Below are 18,949 nucleotides of genomic sequence, written 5' to 3' on the forward strand. Positions count from 1 at the left end.
ATGCACGCGGATCACATACATACATACGTACGCATACTGCTTTCCTTTCACACACGTAGATACCCCCAACCTAAACACGCGGATCACATATGGTGTTCTGGTATATATACACTTATACTGCCTTTCCTTCACACACGTGCAAAATTGCCTCATCGTATAGACCACAAACATTTATTCGATCTCCGTTTCACACACATGTGTACACACTTTTGTATTACTCCTATCCCCATTGAAAGTCCATAGTCCGCATTAAGATTACCCTCACTCGTCAAAATAACCCCCATTGTAGACCCTCTCACACGCTTATGTAAGCATAAGAATGTTCTCATTTCCACACGAATCCACACATGCACGCATTTCTCCCTCACACTCACGTCACCCTCACTAACCCTCTCATTGACGTCTAACGTAAAACGTTCGTTTGCCCGCAGACCTTGAAACCTTCCCACCCATCCCTGATATATATGTACATATGGAAGCTTTGGCCAGTGTCCAGCTGGCGATCATAATCACTGGTGTCCGGTTAACATATCCTATAGACCTATATATACATGTACGTTATGTCCACGTGGTCTGTACAAGATATGACGTATATCTGGCTATTTAGAATAATAAAATCATCATCTTAGTTTAAATAAAACGGCGTTTTATTCAATATTCAATCATATTTGTTTATATTCTATATACAAGTCTAGAACTTATATATGTCAATTCTTCTCCCAAAACATTTGATTAATTTGTTTTTGGGGAAGAGTTGGGGTTGGGTAGGCGTTCACATAAACATCAACAGTTCAACAGAAAATCTGCGCTCAATGATAAAACATTAAAAATATTACCCTCACTTGTATAAGAGTTTCAGTTTCTTATTCAACTTATGATAGAGTTTGTTTTATTTTACACTGTTCAGTTAAATTGTAATGAGATTATTAATGAATACTAATATTACCAGACCATGAAAATAGAGAGGAAATTGTCGCATAACAATGTTTGAGAGCATTATGATTTTCACAAAAATGAATAACCTTTTGTATTAATATGTTATCGCTTCCTACCGACTCAGCTAAGGAGAACTCATCTCAGCTTTTTCTCTGTTAAAAGCTAAAGCTAACTGGTCCTCGGACACTTACTTATCAATAAAATGATGGAGCGTAGCGGAGTTACCCGAGGTTTGCCGATTGAGTAAACCAGAGGTCCCGGGACCGACTTATAGAAAAAAAAATAGTTACCTCTGTGACAAAAAAACTCGGCGATACTTTCAAAGGAATCGCTATGACCCCTGGAAAACTCGGGACGATTTCTTTCCTAGCTAGAGGGGAGTTTGTCACCCTTGTAAAATACTAGCTGTTTCCTACCGACCCACTTGGAGAGAATTTCTCTTTAGCTCTTTCGGTAGAAAGTAATTTGAACCAGTGGTTCAGGGCGGAGCCATTGATTTTTTTTACCTGAAGTAAAGCTTCAGAATGGATTAAAGAGTACATAGTTTTAAAAAAAACCCACCTCTGCCGGAAAAAAACCACACCCATGATTTGGAGGGGCGTGGTTGATATATTGGAAGACCAAACATTCAACAAACCAATAATGGAGTTGATATGGTTAAAGAACATTAATAGAGGTATGGAGAGACCTAACTGGCGTCGTGATGGACTGAAATAAACCCGTCCTCGTCACTTCTGATACGATTTAAAAATGGTCGCCATCAAAATTGAAACTTGCGAGATGTGGCATTAAGGAAGACATTTCATATTTGTTGATGTTTTTCAAATATGTTTTTTTTTTCATCCCTGAAATATCCACAGTTTAGTTATTTGAATATTGTGTTAAAATTACAGTTTACTGTCCGATTTACATGCACGTACATAAGAGTTATTTCCCTTTTTTTGTTTCGTTGCTGGTATATTTGAACATTAATTATAGCTAATGGCCACGAGAAAACTTTTTAGGCTTTGCAAGTCTTTGCTATTATTGAGCACGAGGAGCACTTCATCCAAAAGTTTACAGAGAAGAACCAGCTAAATCATTCTGAGTATCGAGGAATCCAAAATGAATTTTCATGTGGTCCTACGAATCCACAGTCGACGTGTAATGGTGATCTAGGAATCCAGAGGACATGTATCCGAAACCAGAAATCCTAGTAATCCGCAATGAACCTTTTCCTGGACAAAGAAATCCAATGTGGACCTAGTAATCCGCAATGATCCTATTCCTGGACATAGAAATCCACTGTGGACCTAGTAATCCGCAATGATCCTATTCCTGGACATAGAAATCCACTGTGGACCTAGTAATCCACAATGATCCTATCCCTGGACATAGAAATCCACTGTGGACCTAGTAATCCGCAATTATCCTATTCCTGGACATAGAAATCCACTATGGACCTAGTAATCCGCAATGATCCTATTCCTGGACATAGAAATCCACTGTGGACCTAGTAATCCGCAATGATCCTATTCCTGGACATAGAAATCCACTATGGACCTAGTTATCCGCAATGATCCTATTCCTGGACATAGAAATCCACTGTGGACCTAGTAATCGACAATGATCCTATTTCTGGACCTAAAACTCAACAGTGGACCTAGGATCCTAGATCCACAATACACCTATTCTCTGGACCCAGAAATCCACTATGGACCTAGTAATCCAAAATGCTCCTTTTCCTGGACATAGAAATCCACTGTGGACCTAGTAATCCGCAATGATCCTATTCCTGGACCTAAAAATCAACAGTGGACCTAGGATCCTAGATCCACAATAAACCTATTCCCTGGACCCAGAAATCCACTGTGGACCTAGGGTCCTAGATCCACAATAAACCTTTTCCCTGGACCCAGAAATCCACTGTGGACCTAGTTATCCGCAATGATCCTGTTCCTGGACCTAAAATCAACAGTGGACCTAGGATCCTTGATCCACAATAAAACTATTCCCTGGACCCAGAAATCCACTTTGGATCTAGGCATTTTACCGAGACCCAGAAATCCCAGTAAGCCTAGAAATATGCAATAAACATTTTCCAAGGACTAAAACAAATCTACAGTGGACCCAGGAATCTATAATGAAACCATTCCTGATTATAAAACTCCAGGTAGATCTCGGGACCCGGGGGTATAGTTGGATCCACGACTTCGTACGTATCCACAGAGGAACCATTTTTAGTCTGCCTTTGTAATTAAGATGATAATTTGTTTGAAACTTAATTCCTTTCTGTTTCTAGACCCCTGACCGACCTAATAGTAGCCCGAGTTTTCTGAATTATGGTTAAGACCCTTCCATCTGTAAAGAGGATTTGATTCTGCCATATCTGGATCTTGAAAAGAAGATTTTTTTAAAATGTTAGTCAATTTGACCCTTTTTGGCTCCGCCCTTCAGCCTCCTGGGGGCTTGGGACTATATACTTCTCAATTTAGCTATAGTAAAGTTTACACCCTCCCCAGGGGGAAACGTGACACCCCAGGGTTATGAAATTCACAATTTTGGTAAAGCACCTTCAGACCCTTCCATCTATGAAGAGTATTTGATTCTACCATATCTGGGTGTTGAGGAGAAGAGTTATGAAATCTCAGTCAATTCGACCCTTTCTGGCCCCATCCATCAACCCCTGGGGGTCAGTCTACAGGGCTAATATGTGCCTATCATGAAACTGCTATCCAATACTGATAATGCTAACCAAGTTTAAATGAATTCCGATGAAAATTAACCAAATGCTGGTCCAAAATATGATAATAAGAGCTGGTTTAGATAAATAAATAATTTATTTATGTGAGGTATGTGTTATGTCATAGTAGATTTTTGTTGTCAGCACCTCATAACTCTCCGAGACCAAACAGTGTCTGAGAATTCCACGTTTTAATAAAGTAGTGCGCTCTGGCCCACACCAGACATATATGTCAAAATGTCTAAGTCTGGTGTTAGGGCCAGAGAAAACTCGGGCTAGCCTAACAGGTGACGTCACACAATTCCGCTGAATATGGTCTTTGTAACACAGGAACCCGAAACTAAAGGTTTGTTTGGTGACACATGGACCCGACATAATATATATATAGAGAGAGAGCCGACTGGGTACCCTATATATTCACATTGAAGCACGTACATGAATTTCTATTCAAACTCTACCTCAAATATGTTTCATGTTCATTTTAAGTTGCATGTAAATTTGGGATTTGAGTATATAGGTTGTGAGGTTATTTGGATATTAAGGGTACATTTACACGCTACCTAGATATGATTGATGCGAGGAATTCCTCTTAAGCAGCCCTGTCCCACTGCAGATAAACCACTGATATTTCAAACTATAGTAATCCCCCCTTAATTTCGTTTTAGATATAACTGAAGCGAGACTGGATCAGGAAACTGCTGCTGATCACGTATGTGTAGATCAGTGAGTAAGAACGACAGTGCGAGTTCCGAAATATATGTGCGTCTCTTTTCAGAAAGGAATTTTAAAGCGGTTTCCATGCCACTTATAACTTTCAAAGTTATTGGCAGCGGTACAATAATCCTTCATTTAACTTTTTTTTTTTTTTTTTTATCAAAATTCGATCATTTGTTAATTTATGTACTTTTCAAGTAGGGCATCGATTATGACGTCGGTAAATATAATTTCATTAACTCTTTTAGGAAAGAAATTATATGCGATATGTGACATTAATTAAGGTTGTATGTCTGTTCCTTCGCTCTGTGACTACATGTACCCGTGTCTGACATTGGACCATTTATATTAAGGCTGTATGTTACCTTACTGTGGAATAAATCTCCCTTCAAAAAGAGTAACACAAAAAAGAGACAAGAAAATATCAACATGTTTGCGTTGATAAGTCTTCGGTTATTCTGAAATAGTCGATCATACCAATTACATTTTTTCAATTAACGCAAAGTGCAGGGTTATTTTGATATAGTATAATATCATTGACAAATCTCAATAGAAACCGTGAAAATTGTTTTCGTTTATTCAAAAACGAGTTAACGTATAGAGAAAACACCTTCCTAACGGAATCTTAAATAAATAGGTACAGGAAACAAGTTTCGCGTTTCAAGCGAAGACTAAATTAATATACAGTGCGAACTATCTCTGAAAATATCGTCCAGATTTTTTTAATTTTTTTTTTAAAGATTGCTCCTTGTTCTTGTTCAAGGGTTATACTCTTCTTTTATAAACGAGCAGAAATGATATATCAGCTAGAAAATCTTGTTTATATATATCATATAATGCATAGTATAATGTTGATGATAGTCATATATGTAAATATAATAGAAATTTAAAGTATTGGTCAATCGTGTGTTTTACTACTTTATGTTTTTCTGACTTTTAAACAATTTGGAAGGGAATTCCCATTCGAACATTTTGTTGGTATTTTCACATGGCACGAGTTTGATGACATCCTTCTTCCCGGAACCAACGTCATTAGAAACTTGCGAGGCACATTTAGAACTTACACCGTCAGTATACACGAGTAACTTCCCTTTCAAGGCCCACTTTCCACTTTCAGCCGTGCACGGCGCCACAACTAAAAGATCCTTTTCGACTTTGATGCATTTCCCAACCGTCATTAAACCACCATTTTCCAGCAAGGCGACACATCTGGCCTGATAGTAAAAGAAACAATCACACGAAACTAGTAAAGGGTATGTATTAAGAACAGCAGATTCTTCAGGCCCAAAACAATTCATGGAACCCGTGTTGCGCATGTGTCCAAAATATACAGTTCCTTCCGGTGGAACTTCTAGTTCCGGGTATACATTTTTCAGAAGCCAGTTGAAGTCTTTACATTTGTAATTCCTTTTGACTGTATCCATTATATCGAACCTTTCTGAAGACCCTGGCGGTTTGGCAAATCCATCGTTGAAAGAATAGAAGTATTTCCTGTAATCCCCAAGCCACATCTCTGCTGTTCGTCTATTGTTGTAAACAAGATCGGAGTAAGCCATTTTGAACGGGTGTCCTTTTTTGAAAATGTGGGCAACGTGAGAGCATGGCGCTATTTTCATACTTCCGCCACAAAGCCAAACTCTAATGGAGAGCTCAACATCTTCCCCGCCCCATGTGCGCATGCCCGTGTCCAGTCCTCCGACATCAATAAAGTACTTCCGGTTTACTGCAAATGCACATCCTACAATGGCAGGGGTGTCGAATGCTTTAGTAGGTTGCGATTCAATTTTAGATTTTTGCATTGGTGGAACCGGAACAAATTCGAACGCCATACTCCATTTAAAATGACCCCGGATATTGTTCCGGAAGTAACTTCTGTATTCAAAAGTTTGCGGGTCAACGATGTCAATGGACGGCTGGACGATTGCCGTGCGATTTTGACCTATTTCGTGCATTAGGGGTTCCAACCATCCAATGTTAACCTCAGTATGAGAATCAAGGAAAACCAACACGTCCCCTTTGGCCAGCTTGGCACCAACGACTCTAGATTTCATTGTTCCCAGTCTTTCATGTGCTCTGTGTACCCGTATGAAATCGTACTGTTCCACATACTTATCCAAGGGGGCTCCCAAATGTTCCAAATCACTCATATCGTCTATTATAATGATTTCGTGTATGAGCAATCGGGGCGAGTGCTTGAGAATGCCGTTTATAAGTCTCTCGAATGTGGACCATGGTTCGTTATGGAGTGGTATAACAATGGACGCCGTCGGAAGTAACTTGATAGCATAGTTTTCAAATGCGCACTCACGATGACGATAATCCGGTTTCTCACGATTCACTGAAATCTTGTGAGTTCTGTTGACGTTGATATGGAAACGGCTTGGATCTGTATCCTTATATAAGGAAATGCCGAAATCTTTAATTATGGAGGAAAACCTGCGTGGATTGACAGGCTTTTTTTCTTTGTCGATGTGCTTAATTTTACCAGGGACCACGTATTTCTGAGAAGTGAGATTTCTAAATGGCGCTTTGCTCAATACAAACTTATCACCGCGGAGCGGCGGTCGGAGTTCCTTGGCGGACCACGTCACCATGGTAGCCCAACAGATCACCAGTGCTAACAGGAGAAGGACTCCAATTGTTCTCGGGAAACATTTCCTCGGACGTGCTACCAACATAGTTGTTATCGTTGTTAACTCCTGTCGAACTGTGACACGGTGTCGCTGACTGGCATACTAAGTATGGAAGATCAAAACCGCAAACAGACAGAAAGGAATAAAGATATAAATACATTACGTGAAACCTCATTAAAGCGATCTCTGGTTATAAAAAAAACCCTTCAATGTCTGAAGGTTAATGAAGCAAATGAATAAATTATCGCTGGCCAGTTATGTCGTGATGTCAAACTCAATATTTGACCCCCGAATGGTTTCCGATTGAGTTCACATTTACAATATAGCATGGTAATACCGAGTTCTACGGATGATTAAATTGCGGTCGTCACCGGTCAAGACTAAAGGGTCAAAGTTCACTTTACCACTTTTGATGTAGATAGATGTGTTAAGAAATAAACTTGTGTGTCATATGTCCCCAAAAACCTATTCTGAAGGATGCATAATGGAATATGCAAGTAAACAATTTGGTTTTAAACCATCGTAAATATTTATGATTTGCAATTTAATACTTCATCATAAAGCATGCACTCATTACGTAAACCTACCATTGAAATCTAAAAGACTGACATGGGTGCATGAGCTAGCATGTTACAACTGATCTGACGGCAGGTTCGGGTTCGATTCCTGTCGCCATTTCTCTACACGTGAGGCGAGTACACGTACGTGGTTGAAAATGAGGCCAGTACGTGCTGCCGTACGCAATCACCTGTCAGTAATATATCGAACACGTGTATCTCGGGTAAGCTGACTTTCGAGTGCCCGTGCGTGTTATACAGTTGTTCTTTATAGGTGTTTTTCGCTACGCTCGAATACATAATTGAATAATATAAAAAAAAAAACAACATTTTATTGTTCATAAACTGTACACCATACAATCCATTATCATGTAAGTCATTCTATTTTGTATTCAATAATTATACGCTTTTTTAAAATACACTTCAGTGACATCAGACCGTCGTTCTCCATACGTATATAATTGATATATATTGAGGCTGTTTTTGAAAGAAAAACCCACATTGAAATATACTTAACCGTGATTTCTTTTTAAATCATGAATCATATCGGCACACTATAACTGGTCAAGTCGGGAAGGGAATACGCTTATTATTACAATACAGATCGATATGAAAAATAAACTTCTACAGTTGACAGTGAAAAATATGTTCATTAATACTTTAAATTTGAAAAGAATACAGTGAACTGTCTATCAGAAAATAAATATATTGTTTTTTTATACGATCATCATCCTCGATACTCCGAGGGTTTCGCTCACATTCGCTCTTTGAACCCCTGGAACACGTCAGAGCAAAATTGGAGGCTCAGTGTGGATGAGACAAGAAGACTAGTTCGATCTTTTGAGATACATAATTAATGGAAACAATCTCGCGGTCGCGTAGCGGTAAAAAATACTGACTTTGAAGTCAGGTGTCGCCCCTCTGTTATCTTCAAAGGACAGGAATCGGCCTAGCGATTTGTCATTTTTTTTACCTGAGACCAATCAAACAGCTATTGTTGTGCCTTCAATTTCGCTATCACATATTCAGAGAGCGAAGTGAGAGTAACCCCTACACCTCACTCTACTCCGACATTGGTATGAACTTAACGTTTACCCAGGAGATCGAATATCTATCAATATATCGTTTACAGTATATATCTGATTCTAATACCCTATACTCCATACCCTTTACCCTCTATTCAATGATTAAATATAAACTTAATGGTATATTTTACAACAATTAGAAACCAAGTTATTTCAACTTATATAAAACGCTCTTGTTCGCCCAGATGTTATCACGCGCAGGTCTTACTGTGGGAGGAAACTGGAGTACCCGGAGAAAAACCCAAGAGTTTGGACAGGTGACCCCCTACCTTTTCACGTCCGATCAGGGAATACACCTCTACTCTTTACCCTCCACTCTGTACCGTCTACCCCCACCCCCTACCTTATACCCTTTACTCCCTACCCTGTATTCCCTGCCTTTTATCCTTATCCATGTACCGTGTACCCTCTACATGTAAGTCCTACCCTGTACCATGTACCACAAACCCTTTACTTCATATACTGTACCCATTGTACTTTAGCCTCTACATTCCACCATGCACCCTGTACCATATACCCCTACTCTTTGTCCTGTCCTCTCCACCCTGTACCCTTCATCCTGTACCATGTACCCCTACTCTTTACCATGTACTCTCCACCCTGTACCATTCATCCTGTACCATGTACCCCTATTTACCCTCTATTCTCTACCCTGTACGTTGTACTCCATGTCATTTACCCTCTGATTTTTACTATGTTTCATCTACCCTCTACTTCCTACCCTATAATTTGGTCCATGTAAAATGTCCCCCTACCTTTTACCCTCTATTCCTTACCCTGTATATTGTACCCCCTGTCCCTTACCCTGTATATTGTCCCCCCTGTCCTACCCTGTATATTGTACCCCCTGTTCCTTACCCTGTATATTGTACCCCCTGTCCCTTCCACTGTACCTTGTACCCCCTGTCCCTTTCCCTGTATATTGTACCCCCTGTCCCTTACCCTATATATTGTACCCCCTGTCCCTTACCCTGTACCTTGTACCCCCTGTCCCCTACCCTGTATATTGTACCCCCTGCCCCTTACCCTGTATATTGTACCCCCTGTCCCTTCCCCTATATATTGTACCCCCTGTCCCTTACCCTGTACCTTGTACCCCCTGTCCCTTACCCTGTATATTGTCCCCCCTGTCCTACCCTGTATATTGTACCCCCTGTCCCTTACCCTGTATATTGTACCCCCTGTCCTACCCTGTATATTGTACCCCCTGTCCCTTACCCTTTAAGGTTTACTACTGTATGTTTCCTGTACCTTCTACTTGTACCATGTACTCTGTACCTTGGACCCTGAACCATGTCCATTGTTTCTCCTTCCTTTTACCCTCTACTATCCAGCTTGTACTCTGTACCTTGGACCATGTACCCTGTACCTTGTTCCTCCTTCCTTTTACCCTCTACTATCCAGCTTGTACTCTGTACCTTGGACCCTGTACCTTTTACCCCCTATCCTATACCATATACCCTGTACCTTTACTTCAAAATCTGTGCCCTGTATCATATACCGCCTGTAATTTAACCTTTACTTTCCATCCTGTTCCGTGTGTCCTCTTCTTCCTACCCTGTACATGTACCATGTACCCCTACCCTTTCTCTCTACTCCGTATTATGTCCACTAGAGACTACCCGATACCCCTTTGCTTCACGCTCTATACTATAAACCCTGTACTTTCTACCCATTACCCGCCACCTGGTGTTGGGAATTGTTTTAAAATTCATGATTAATCATTTCTATTTCTGAAACAATTGATTATTAATCATTGATCGTTCATAAAATGAAGGAAAAAATAAATGGTGAAACATTAACTAAAATGGATTAAAAGTGGCGGATTCTTTTTAAATATACACGTATAGTTATACACTGAAATGCTGCTGAAATGCAGTTTAAAGCAAAATCGCGAGTACAATTGTGACAGTAGAGGGAACATTGTACAGAAAAGAGGACTGAGAGTAAACAATCGGGCTGTAGAGGGTAAATGATCGGGCTGTAGAGGGTAAGTGATCGGACTGTAGAGGGTAAGTGATCGGACTGTAGAGGGTAAGTGATCGGGCTGTAGAGGGTAAGTGATCGGGCTGTAGAGGGTAAGTGATCTGGCTGTAGAGGGTAAGTGATCGGGCTGTAGAGGGGAAGTGATCGGGCTGTAGAGGGTAAGTGATCGGACTGTAGAGGGGAAGTGATCGGGCTGTAGAGGGTAAGTGATCGGGCTGTAGAGGGGAAGTGATCGGGCTGTAGAGGGTAAGTGATCGGACTGTAGAGTGTAAGTGATCGGACTGTAGAGGGTAAGTGATCGGGCTGTAGAGGGGAAGTGATCGGGCTGTAGAGGGTAAGTGATCGGACTGTAGAGGGTAAGTGATCGGACTGTAGAGGGGAAGTGATCGGGCTGTAGAGGGTAAGTGATCGGACTGTAGAGGGGAAGTGATCGGGCTGTAGAGGGTAAGTGATCGGACTGTAGAGTGTAAGTGATCGGACTGTAGAGGGTAAGTGATCGGGCTGTAGAGGGGAAGTGATCGGGCTGTAGAGGGTAAGTGATCGGGCTGTAGAGGGTAAGTGATCGGGCTGTAGAGGGTAAATGATCGGGCTGTAGAGTGTAAATGATCGGGCTGTAGAGGGTAAATGATCGGACTGTAGAGAGTAAATGATCGGGCTGTAGAGGGTAAATGATTGGGCTGTAGAGGATAAATAATCGGGCTGTAGAGGGGAAATGATCGGGCTGAAGAGGGTAAATGATCGGGCTGTAGAGGATAAATAATCGGGCTGTAGAGGGGAAATGATCGGGCTGAAGAGGGTAAATGATCGGGCTGTAGAGGATAAATGATCGGGCTGTAGAGGGTAAATGATCGGGCTGTAGAGGGTAAATGATCGGACTGTAGAGGATAAATGATCGGTATACTTGACGGTAGATTGTAGATGTACATGGTAGGGGTAAGACGATGGAGTGTAAAGGGTACAGGCTACATGATCGAGGTTAAAGGTAGAGGGGTAGAGGGCTGAGGGTAGAGAGTATATTATAAGGAAGGGGTAGACAGTAAAGGGTATGGGTAAAGAGTAAATGGGTACAAGGTAGAGAGTAGGGTTTACAAGGTAAATAGTAGGAGGTACAAGGTAGAGAGTTGGGATACAAGACAGAGAGTAGGGTTACACGATAGAGAGTAGGGGGTACAATGTAGAGAGTAAGGGTGACAAGGTAGAGAGGAGGGGGTAGAAGGTAGAGAGTAGGGGTTACAAGGTAGAGTGTAGGGGTTACAAGGTAGAGAGTAAGGGTACAAGGGAAAGGGTAGGGGTCACAAGGGAAACGGTAGGGGGTACAAGGTAGAGAGTAGGGGGAAGGTAGACAGTAAGAATGACAAGGCAGAGAGGAGGGGTACAAGATAGAGAGTAGGAGTACAAGGTAGAGAGTATGGATACAAGGTAGAGATTAGGGGGTACAAGATAGAAAGTAGGGGTATAATTCAGAGAGTAGGGGTACAAAACAGAGAGAAAAGGTACAAGGTAAATAGTAAGGGAACAAGGTAGAGAGTAGGGTTACCAGATAGAGAGTAGGGGTACAAGGTAGAGAGAAGAGGTACAAGGTAGAGAGTAATGGTACAAGAAAGAGAGTAGGGGTAGAGGTAGAGAGTAAGAGTGACACGGTAGATAGTAGGGGTACAAGGTAGAGCGTCGGGGGTATAAGGTAGAGAATATGGCGTATAAGGTAGAGAGTAGGGATGACAAGGTAGAGAGTTGGAGTAAAAGGTAGAGAGTAGGGGTACAAGGTAGAGAGAAGGAATGACAAGGTAGAGAGTAGGGGGTATAAGGTAGACAATTAGGATGACAAGGTAGAAAGTAGGAGTACAAGGTAGAGAGAAGGGATACAAGGTAGAGAGTAGTGGAACAAGGAAGAGAGAAGGGGGAACGAGGTAGAAAGTAGGGGTGACAAGGTAGAGAGTAAAGGTGACAAGGTAGAGAGTAGGGGTACAAGGTAGAGAGTATGGATATAAGGTAGAGAGTAGTGGTAAAAGGTAGAGAGTAGTGGAACAAGGTAGAGAGTAGGGGGTACGAGGTAGAGATAAGGGGTACAAGGCAGAGAGTGGGAGGTATAAGGTAGAGATTAGGGAATACAAGGTAGAGATAAAGGATACAAGGAAGAGAGTATGGAGTACAAGGTAGAGAATAGGATACAAGGAAGAGAGTAGGGAGTAGAAGGTAGAGAGTAGGGTATATGGTAGACATTATAGGAACAAGGTAGAGTGTAGGGGGTACAAGGTAGAGAGTAGAGGGAATAAGGTAGACAGTAAGGATGACAAGGTAGAGAGGAGGGGTACAAGATAGAGAGTAGGAGTACAAGGTAGAGAGTATGGATACAAGGTAGAGATTAGGGGGTACAAGATAGAAAGTAGGGGTTTAATTCAGAGAATAGGGGTACAAAGCAGAGAGAAATGGTACAAAGTAGAGAGTAAGGGTACAAGGTAGAGAGTAGTGGAACAAGGAAGAGAGTATGAGTTATAAGGTCGATAGTAAGGTTGCAGGGAAGACAGTAATGGTGACAAGGTAGAGAGTAGGGGTACAAGGTAGAGAGTAGGGGGTACAAGGTAGAGTGTAAGGGTACAGGGAAGACAGTAGGGGTACAAGGTTGAGAGTAAGAGTGACATGGTTGATAGTAAAGGTACAAGGTAGAGGGGTAGGGATACAAGGTAGAGAGTAGGGGTTACAACGTAAAGAGTTGGAGCAAAAGGTAGAGAGTAGGGGTAACAAAGTAGAGAGAAGGAGTACAAGGTAGAAAGTAGGGGTGACCAGGTAGAAAGTAAGGGTGACAAGGTAGAGAGTAGAGGTACAAGGTAGAGAGTATGGGTATAAGGTAGAGAGTAGTGGTAAAAGGTAGAGAGTAGTGGAACAAGGTAGAGAGTAGGGGTACAAGGCAGATAGTGGAAGGTATAAGGTAGATAGATGAGGTTCAAGGTAGAGAGTAGGGGTACAAGATAGAGAGAAGATGTAAAAGGTACAGAGTATTACAAGGAAGAGAGTAGGGAATACAAGGTAGAGAGTAAGGGTACAAGGAAGAGAGTATGGAGTACAAGATAGAGAATAGGGTACAATGAAGAGAGTAGGGAGTACAAGTTAGAATATAAGAGGTACAAGGAAGAGAGAAGGGGGTATAAGGTATAGAGAAGGGGGTATAAGGTAGAGAGTAAGGGGTACAAGGTAGAGAGTAATTGAACAAGGTAGAGAATAGGGGGTACGAGGTAAGGAGTAGGGGTGCAAGGTAGATTGTAGGGGGTATAAGGTAGAGGGACAGGGGTACAAGGTAGAGAGTAGGGGTTACAACGTAAAGAGTTGGAGCAAAAGATAGAGAGTAGAGGTAACAAAGTAGAGAGAAGGAGTACAAGGTAGAAAGTAGGGGTTACAAGGCTAGAGAGTAGGGTTACAAAGTAGAGAATATGGGTATAAGGTAGAGAGTAGGGGTATAAGGTAGAGAGTAGGGGTATAAGGTAGAGAGAAGGGGGTATAAGGTAAAGAGTAGTGGAACAAGGTAGAGAATAGGGTGTACGAGGTAGGTGGTTGGGTGTACAAGATAGAGATGAGGGGTACAAGGCAGAGAGTAGGAGGTGTAAGTTAGATAGAAGAGGTACAAGGTAGAGAGTATAGGGGGTACAAGGAAGAGAGTAAGGGTGACAAGGTAGAGAGTAGGGGTACACGGTAGAGAGTAAGGTTGCGAGGAAGAGAGTAGGGGGTACAAGGTAGAGAGTAAGGATGACAAGGTAGAGAGTAGGGGTACAAGGTAGCGGGAAGAGGTAAAAGGTACAACGTAAGGGTACAAGGAAGAAAGTAGGGGGTACAAGGTAGAGAGTAAGAGTGACACGGTTGATAGTAAAGGTACAAGGTAGAAAGTAGGGGTTACAACATAAAGAGTTGGAGCAAAAGGTAGAGAGTAGGGGTAACAAAGTAGGGAGAATGAGTACAAGGTAGAAAGTAGGGGTGACAAGGTAGAGAGTAAGGGTGACAAGGTAGAGAGTAGGGGTACAAGGTAGAGAGTAGGGGTACAAGGTAGAGAGTATGGGTATAAGGTAGAGAGAAGGAGGTATAAGGTAGAGAGTAGTGGAACAAGGAAGAGAGTATGGGGTACGAGGTAGGGAGTAGGAGTGAAAGGTAGAGAGCAGGGGGTACAAGATAGAGTGTAGGGTGACAAGGTAGAGAGTAGGAGTTATAAGGTAGAGAGTAGAGGTACAAGGTCGAGAGTAAGGTTGCAGGGAAGACAGTAATGGTGACAAGGGAGAGAGCAGGGGTACAAGGTAGAGAGTAGGGGTACAAGGTAGAGAGTAAGGGTACAAGGAAGAGAGTAAGGGGTTCAAGGTAGAGAGAAAGGGTACAAGGAAGAGAATAGGGTGTTCAAGGTAGAGAGTAAGAGGGACAAGGTAGATTGTAGGGGGTATAAGGTAGAGAGTAATGGAACAAGGAAGAGAGTATGAGTTATAAGGTCGATAGTAAGGTTGCAGGGAAGACAGTAATGGTGACAAGGTAGAGAGTAGGGGGTACAAGGTAGAGAGAAGAGGAACAAGGTAGAGTGTAAGGGTACAAGGAAGACAGTAGGGGTACAAGGTAGAGAGAAGGGGGTATAAGGTAAAGAGTAGTGAAACAAGGTAGAGAGCAGGGGGTACGAGGTAGAGATTAGGGGTACAAGGTAGAGAGTAAGAGGGACAAGGTAGATAGTAGGAGTATAAGGTAAAAGGAAGAGGTACAAAGTAGCGAGTAAGGGGTTCAAGGTAGAGAGTAAGGGTACAAGGAAGAGAGTAAGGGGTTCAAGGTAGAGAGTAAGGGTACAAGAAAGAGAGTAAGGGGTTCAAGGTAGAGAGGAAGGGTACAAGGAAGAAGAGAGTAGGGGAATAAGGTAGAGAGCAGGGGGTACAAGATAGAGTGTAGGATGACAAGGTAGAGAGTTGGAATAAAAAGTAGATAGTAGGGGTACAAGGTTTAGAGTATGGGAATAAGGTAGAGAGTAGGGGTGACCAGGTAGAGAGTAGGGGTACGAGATGTACAAGGTAGAGAGTAGGGGGTACAAGGTAGAGTGTAAGGGTACAAGGAAGACAGTAGGGGGTTCAAGGTAGAGAGTAGGGGTACAAGGAAGATAGTAAGGGTGACAAGGTAGAGAGGTAGGGGTATAAGGTAGAGAGAAGGGGGTATAAGGTAGAGAGTAGTGGAACAAGGTAGAGAGTAGGGGTACAAGGTAGAAAGTAGGGGTTACAACGTATAAAGTTGGAGTAAAAGGTAGAGAGTAGTGGGTACAACGGAGAGAGTAAGGGTGACAAGGTAGAGAGTAAGGGGTATAAGGCAGAGAGAAGGGGTACAAGGAAGAGAGTAAGGTTGCAAAGAGGAGAGTAGGGAGTACAAGGTAGAGAGTAGGGGTACAAGGTAGAGAGTAGAGATGACAAGGTAGAGAGTTGGAATAAAAAGTAGATAGTAGGGGTACAAGGTTTAGAGTATGGGTATAAGGTAGAGAGAAGGGGGTATAAGGTAGAGAGCAGGGGGTACAAGATAGAGTGTAGGGTGACAAGGTAGATAGTTGGAATAAAATGTAGATAGTAGGGGTACAAGGTAGGGTGTAAGAGTTACAAGGTATAGAGTAAGAGGGACAAGGTAGATAGTTGGAATAAAATGTAGATAGTAGGGGGTACAAGGTAGAGAGTATGGGTATAAGGTAGAGAGCAGGGGGTACAAGATAGAGTGAAGGATGACAAGGTAGATAGTAGGAGTACAAGGTATAGAGTAGTAGATAGTAGGGGTACAATGTTTAGAGTATGGGTATAAGGTAGAGAGGAAGGGTGACAAGGTAGAGAGTAGGGGTATAAGGTAGAGAGTAAGGGTGACAAGGTAGAGAGTAGGGGTGACAAGGTAGAGAGCAGGGGGTACAAGATAGAGTGTAGGATGACAAGGTAGATAGTTGGAATAAAATGTAGATAGTAGGGGTACAATGTTTAGAGTATGGGTATAAGGTAGAGAGAAGGGGGTATAAGGTAGAGAGTAAGGGTGACAGGGTGAAGAGTAAGGGGGACAAGGTAGATAGTAGGGGTACAAGGTTTAGAGTATGGGTATAAGGTAGAGAGAAGGGGGTATAAGGTAGAGAGTAAGGGGGACAAGGTAGATAGTAGGGGTACAATGTTTAGAGTATGGGTATAAGGTAGAGAGAAGGGGGTATAAGGTAGAGAGATGTGGGTACAAGGTAGGGTGTAAGAGTTACAAGGTATAGAGTAGGGGTACAAGGGAGATAGGAAGGGGGACAAGGTAGAGAGTAGGGGGGATGAGGGAGAGAGTAGGGGGTACAAGGTAGAGAGAAAGGGTGACAAGGTAGAGAGGAAGGGGGACAAGGGAGAGAGTAGGAGTACAAGGTAGAGAGGAGGGGTACAAGGTAGAGAGAAAGGGTGACAAGGTAGAGAGAGGGGGAACAAGGTAGAGAGTAAGGGAGACAAGGTAGAGAGGAGTGGGTACAAGTTATATAGGAGTAGATAATAGGGGTACAAGGTAGAAAGTAGGGGGTACGAGGTAGGGAGTAAGAGTGAAAGGTAGAGAGCAGGGGGTACAAGATGTAGGGTTACCAGATAGAGAGTAGGGGCACAAGGTAGAGAGAAGAGGTACAAGGTAGAGAGTATAGGGGGAACAAGGAAGAGAGTAGGGAGTACAAGGTAGAACGTAGGGGTACAAGGTATAGAGTAAGAGGGACAAGGAAGATAGTAGGAGTACAAGGCGAAGAGAAGATGTACAAGGTAGAGAGTAATGGAACAAGATAAAGAATAATGGTACAAGGAAGAGAGTAGTGTACTAGAGAGAAGAGGTACAAGGTAGAGAGTAAGGGAGACAAGGTAGAGAGTAAGGGTGACAAGGTAGAGAGTAGGGGTACAAGGTAGCGGGAAGAGGTAAAAGGTACAGAATAAGGGAACAAGGAAGAGAGTAGGGAGTACAAGGTAGAAAGTAGGGGTACAAGGTATAGAGTAAGAGGGACAAGGTAGATAGTAGGAGTACAAGGTGAAGAGAAGATGTACAAGGTAGAGAGTAATGGAACAAGATAAAGAATAATGGTACAAGGAAGAGAGTAGGGGGTTCAAGGTAGATAGTAGGGTACAAGGTAAAGAGAAGGGGTACAAGGTAGGGACTAAGGGTACAAGGTAGAGAGTAGGGTTACAAGATAGAGAGTAAGGGTCCAAGGAAGAGAATAGGGGGTTCAAGGTAGAGAGCAAGAAGGACAAGGTAGATTGTAGGGGGTATAAGGTAGGGAATTGTGGGTACAAGGTAGATAGTAGGGGTACAAGGTAGAGAGTAGGGGTAAAGGTAGATAATAGGGGTACAAGGTAGAAAGTAGGGATAAAAGGTAGAGAGTTGTGGGCACAAGGTAGAGAGTAGGGGGTATAAGGTAGAGAATAGGGGGTATAAGGTAGATAGTTGTGGGTACAATGTAGAGAATATTGGGTACAAGGTAAAGAGTAGGGGTACAAGGTAGAGAGTAGTGTACAAAGTAGAGTGTAGGGTACAAGGTAGAGAATAGGGTACAAGGTAGAGAATAGGGGGTACACGGTAGAGAGTAGGGGTACATAGTAGATAATAGGGTCCATGGTAGAGATAATAGTGCAAGGTAAAGAGAAGGGTACAAGGTACAGAGTAGGATACACGGTATAAGGTAGGGGTTCGAGGTAGGGAGTAGGGGTTTCAAGGTAGAGAGTATGGGTACAGGGTAGGGAGTACATGATAGAGAGAAGGGATACAAGGTAGAGAGGAGTGGGTACAAGTTATATAGGAGTGGGTACAAGGTAGAGAGTAGGAGGTACAAGTTAGAGAGTATGGATTACAAGGTAGAGAGTAGGGGAACAAGGTAGAAAGTAGGGGGTACGAGGTAGGGAGTAGGGGTTTCAAGGTAGAGAGTATGGGTACAGGGTAGGGAGTACATGATAAAGAGAAGGGATACAAGGTATAGAGGAGTGGGTACAAGGTAGAGAGGAGGTGGTTCAAGGTAGAGAGTAGGGGGTACAAGTTAGAGAGTATGGATTAGCTTCGCAATATTTTTCAGATTTTCAATGAAAAATATATTGAAATGCAAGAAATAAATATCATTTGGCTAGGACTTTACATGTACGCATTAAGCTGCTGGTCTAGGCGTACACTTTTATTTAACGGAAGGTATAAGATCATGCGATGTATTTTCGACACCTAAAGAGTCACTATCAATGGACCGCTGCGAAATGTACACAATTAAATCGAGCACATAGGCCGACAGGAGATAACTCGAGATCGAATAAACTTTAATTTCTTCAATTCTGCATTTGATTAGAACATCCTTTACGCCAG

General features: G+C 42.4%; 1 protein-coding gene across 1 annotated transcript; it reads right to left on the reverse strand.

The window, feature by feature from the left end:
- Positions 1–3,788: 3,788 nt before the first annotated feature.
- On the reverse strand, positions 3,789–7,166 carry LOC110465748 (polypeptide N-acetylgalactosaminyltransferase 4-like). The gene has a single exon (XM_021521788.1). It carries the CDS (start codon positions 7,048–7,050, stop codon positions 5,287–5,289), a length of 1,764 nt encoding a protein of 587 aa, XP_021377463.1. The 5' UTR covers positions 7,051–7,166; the 3' UTR covers positions 3,789–5,286.
- Between the last annotated feature and the right edge of the window lie 11,783 nt (positions 7,167–18,949).

This window comes from Mizuhopecten yessoensis, unplaced genomic scaffold (genome assembly GCF_002113885.1).
Source record: "Mizuhopecten yessoensis strain PY_sf001 unplaced genomic scaffold, ASM211388v2 scaffold11101, whole genome shotgun sequence".
Lineage (NCBI taxonomy): Eukaryota > Metazoa > Mollusca > Bivalvia > Pectinida > Pectinidae > Mizuhopecten > Mizuhopecten yessoensis.

Bases quoted from the DNA above. Each gene is read 5' to 3' on its own strand.
- LOC110465748 (XM_021521788.1), bottom strand. From the start codon at position 7,050: ATGTTGGTAGCACGTCCGAGGAAATGTTTCCCGAGAACAATTGGAGTC.